General features: G+C 28.1%; 1 protein-coding gene across 1 annotated transcript; it reads left to right on the forward strand.

The window, feature by feature from the left end:
* Positions 1-217: 217 nt before the first annotated feature.
* LOC108571976 (metaxin-1) lies at positions 218-4117 on the forward strand. The gene is made up of 5 exons (XM_017934144.1): positions 218-295; positions 2023-2273; positions 2620-2785; positions 3593-3970; positions 4034-4117. Exons 1-5 carry the CDS (start codon positions 218-220, stop codon positions 4037-4039), a joined length of 879 nt encoding a protein of 292 aa, XP_017789633.1. The 3' UTR covers positions 4040-4117.
* Positions 4118-4844: the final 727 nt, after the last annotated feature.

Consider the following 4844-nt stretch of genomic DNA (forward strand, 5'->3'; position numbering starts at 1 on the left):
ATATACAATACCTAACATATATAAAAGTATATCAATAAAAAATGTTTTTTACATTTCTAAATTTTACATTTAGTAATCAGTAAACCACATATCCGGTTTGAAACTACGAACAATTTTTGTTTACTATGCGGTGAGACGTAGCACGTGAAGTTCTGTGGTTTAATTTAGAAAAGAATTCTAAGTAATACTAATTTAACACTTTTTAGTTTTTGGTAAAATGGACATTCTTGAATTAAATGTGTGGAAAGGCGATTGGGGTTTACCATCGGTTGACGTGGAATGTTTGCAAGTTTTGGTATGTAATTTGTATACAGGTTATGATTATGTACATTGTCACAAGCGTTAGGAATCACGGAATGTTTTAATTTTTGATGATTAATATTTTTAATGAAACATTTAAATAAGATTTATTACTTTTAAAATATTAAACTATATCTTTATATAAGCATAAGTGTTTGTTTTAATTAAGATACAAATTTTTAAATAACGATTATATGTAAATATTATTTGATAAAATTAAATATACGTTTGGTGTCATTATTGTATGACACAAAGACTTTGAATAATTAATTTCCTTGTCACCAAATAAAAGTAGGCTTTTATATTAATATTAACTTTTTCATTTTGCATTAAGATATATACAAACAAATATAAATCATTTATATTGACATACAATTTCATTGTGACATAGGATACATTCAATTTCTTTAATGTTCAATAATTGGTAATTTATGTTTAATTGCATCTATTGTGTTAGTAATTAAAAGTATTCGAATAAGTATTTTAAGTTAAATGTATGGTTTTATTGCTTAGTCCTAATGATTATATAAAATAATATTTTGATATTTAAATGTTTGTTAGACATTATTAAAAGTATACATACAATGTTCATTTCTTCATTATTGAATGAGTTCAATTCTAATTTATTTTGTTCATATCATTATTGACATTTAACATACTAGTGTTAAGTTTAATATACTACATAAACTATCTTATAAAATTATGTAAAAGGTTTTTGCATGTACTTATATAAAAAGAATTAAATTACTATAACTCTGGGAAAATGTGTTCAAAGTTTAGCACATATTGTTTTAGAAAAAATTAAAAATTAAAAGTTTAAAAATTTGTACAGTAAAAAGAATTTAGTTTATAAAGTATGTTACATTTTTTAGTGACATTTTTATTGATAACTTATAAGAGACTAAAATCATGTTGTAGATGATACTATCTACTAATTCATATTTTGTTTCTTTTCAGTTTTAATGTTAATATTTTTTTATTACATTACATTACCATTTTTATGATTTTTATTATAAGAATATTTCTGATGAAAGTATTTAGGTTTTATATTATTATTTTTTATCATAGCAGTGTTTAACATTAACTACTTATTTCATTTTTCGTATTACTGCTTTTCCTGATTCGTATTATTTTTTGCGTCTATGTGGGGTGTACAGCAACAGATGTGAGAAAATTTATGGAGTGATTCTAGATAACAGAATAAGACAAAAATCAAGAATAAAAAATTTCAAGCTCAGTTTTATTTTTAAGTTAATAACAATTAAAAATTAGTCTGGACAATTAGTGTCAACGATTCATCCGACATCAGCGAATGTAGGATAGTTCAGCAAGGGAGGTTCAATATTCAATCACAAAATTAATGCAGCATGATTTCTAGCTTATCTCTTAGAAGTCATAGAACGGAAACCTACAATGTTCGTCATCGTAAATAATCTTGCAGCACTTTATGAAGAAAATTTTCGATTAAACATTAATCTTGTCTACCCCTTGAAATTCACAAACGTACTTAAATAAATAATTTATAAGTACACACACTGTGACTTTTCACAAACAGCGTACATATACTGTAGTATTGTTTCGTCCGCAAGTACCCATACAATTCACAAACATTGATTGAGACTCTTGTAAACGACTAGAAATATGATCATATTATTTAAAAATAGTAATCACGCCGAATGGCTACTTTTCGTTTTCGTTGCTAAGCATTTATTTCTTTTATAGGTTTATGCTAAAATTAATGGTATACCTTTAAAAGTAAATACTTCTGGTAATCCATTCAAAACACCTAATGGCAAATTGCCCGTATTAAAAAGTAGTATTGGTACGTTCGATACAGCCAAAGCTATAATAGAATATTTCAGGCAACAAAATTATAACGCGGAATACCAATTAAATGGAAAACAATGCGCAAAAGTTTTGGCTTATGATACAATGTTAAAGGAAAAATTATTTCCAGCCCTACAATTCATTTGGTACGTAGATTTTGTATTATTTTGTATTTTGGTAGAAAGGTATTGTAACACAAATATAAAATACAATAGGTTTGTAATAAATTCGTGTTTAATTCGTAAAAACGCATTCGAAAATCATAAATTTCGACTTCCATGAAATTTTAGATTTTGTGAATCCCTCTTTTACCAAACGAAGGTCACTTCAGGTCACAATAAATTTTTAATGGAAGTATTGGGGAAAAGTAGTGGGGAGGAAAAATTCAGGGTTAAGTTAATATTTTATAACGGAACTATAGCCTAGCTCAATTGTACGGAACGCCCTGTATTGTATGATATAAAATTAAAATTGGAATGTTAATATTTTCAGGTGGTTAGATGAAAGAAATGTAAATGATTTAATAAGACCTTGGTATTATCGAGCATTGCCCTTCCCATTAAACTTGTATTACCCAGGAAAATTTGAACGGCAAGCTCATGTTATGTTTGAAACTTTGTATTCTGTCAAAGATGATATAACTGTCATGGAAAACAAGGTAATTGATAATTTGACTTGGTAAAAATCAGTTACTTTAATATTAATGTTGAATGAAGTAATCACGTATGTTCTTTATTTCTGATATTTTTCGTTTGTTTCATATCGTTTTAGTTTTTATCTCTTATAGTTAGTACTACCCATATATTTTCATTATTTCTTCTTTTATAAAATTGTCCTCATGTGGATCATCTATGATTCGTAATTAACTCTAGCCAGTAATTTGATTCTCATTTCAGTACTCCTCGTGCATTTTAATTGATCTCCTTAATACGTGCCAATAATTCGACTCAACAGTAAACGACTAATTTGCGTATACTGGGCCAATAACTTATTAAACAGAACATTAAATTCGCAGTCGCACCGAAAATTTTGTTTGTAATTCCTTTTGTGACCTTGAAAGACTTGTTGTAGGTCATTGAATTCGTTTTTAAAGTGATTCTGTTCAAAATTTCCATCGTGAAATTTGTTAAACCAACGTTCATATTCACTATATTTGCGAATGTATACAGGGAGTCCCATGCAACTGGGCCAAGCCACACCTTTAAAACGATAGAAGGTAGAAAAAAATTTCATTAGTCAAAATTAAATGGTTTCGAATAGTGCATCGTGTTGTGTATATCTCTGTTCCGAAAGTGGAAGTATTTCAAAAATTTCAAGGTCACCTCTATTTTTTTAAATAGAACTATATATTTTTTTATATACCAATTGATGTTTTTTTCTTATTTACTATAATAAAGTATTAAGGCACTTGTGCCGAATGGTTATATTATAAAGATACTTCAATAACATTAAATGAATCTAACAGGTGTACTCAGAAGCACAGAAATGTTTGACACTACTATCTACAAGTCTTGGAGATTTAGACTATTTTCTGGGTACAGAACCGACTGTATTGGATGCTATTATATATTCTTATTTGGCACCATTGCTTAAAGCTCCTTTACCAAATCCAGCTTTACAAAATCATTTGAAAGCTTGTACAAATTTAGTACAATACATATCACGCATATCGGAAAGATACTTTAAGGATGAATGTCGAGAATATAAGACTAAAGAAAATGTACGGGATATGAGGAGATACTCAGAAAATGAGTTTCCTAATAAAAGAAGAAATCAAATTTTTGCTGGACTTTTTGCTGCTTTAGTAATGTCAACTTACGTCTTTTCAACTGGAATATTAGAGGTAAATATTTTTTATGCAGTACAATTAATTTCATTATACATTTAGAGAAAACGCATTTTTCAGCGATGATAACTATTTATCGGATTATCTTCAGCTATACATTGGATTCTTGGTAAATCATTTAGTTATTACATTAGGGTCGCCAATGCGGAGGTAAATCATGAGACAATTTGACAAAAGGAATTAGTTGAACGCAATAATAAAACACCAATAAAAGAATTTCTTCTTATTCTTTCGTTCCATTTTTTGATGGAATACGCGACTACCTTTGCTTCCCCAGGCGCATCCCTAAATGCGCCTGTGTAAATGCATTTGCGTTCACGTCTATCTGTCATTTGTTACACATAGTAACGCTTTTTTATATCTTAGAAAATCATATTCGAATAAAGAACTAAACGTACTATATGTATGTGCCAATATTCCTGGAGAAGTTAAGATATACAGTTTATTATTTATTACATTTATTAGAAATAAATAATCGTTTTAATAAATTTTTTATTATGCCAATGATGTTAGAAGTAGAAGCTGATAAAAATTTCTCAGAGACATGTAACAGGAAAAAGTTATCTTTGAGTTCTTTTATGTAACTGGATTCAGTAATGATCTCAAGTCCAACATAGGTATACTTATAACAGGATCTACTAAAAGCCAGAGATATTCTGTCCAGCAGATTTTCGCATATGATTGTTATATAATATTTGACATTTAACATTTGAACAATAACGTGTGTTAAAGGTATCAGTAAAGGACAATGAAATTTTGGATATAGCAGCAGAGGATACATCTACTGACGATGAGTAAGAACTTTGGGAAAATAAAATCTTTTCCTTTGTTAAAAAGACAATTTTTAAACATTAATGTAATTTTTAATATT

Source organism: Habropoda laboriosa, unplaced genomic scaffold (genome assembly GCF_001263275.1).
Source record: "Habropoda laboriosa isolate 0110345459 unplaced genomic scaffold, ASM126327v1 scaffold67, whole genome shotgun sequence".
Classification (NCBI taxonomy): domain Eukaryota; kingdom Metazoa; phylum Arthropoda; class Insecta; order Hymenoptera; family Apidae; genus Habropoda; species Habropoda laboriosa.

Bases quoted from the DNA above. Each gene is read 5' to 3' on its own strand.
- LOC108571976 (XM_017934144.1), top strand. From the start codon at position 218: ATGGACATTCTTGAATTAAATGTGTGGAAAGGCGATTGGGGTTTACCA. The intron at 296-2,022 runs GTATGTAATTTG...TTTCTTTTATAG, and splicing joins TGGAATGTTTGCAAGTTTTG to GTTTATGCTAAAATTAATGG. The intron at 2,274-2,619 runs GTACGTAGATTT...TAATATTTTCAG, and splicing joins CCAGCCCTACAATTCATTTG to GTGGTTAGATGAAAGAAATG.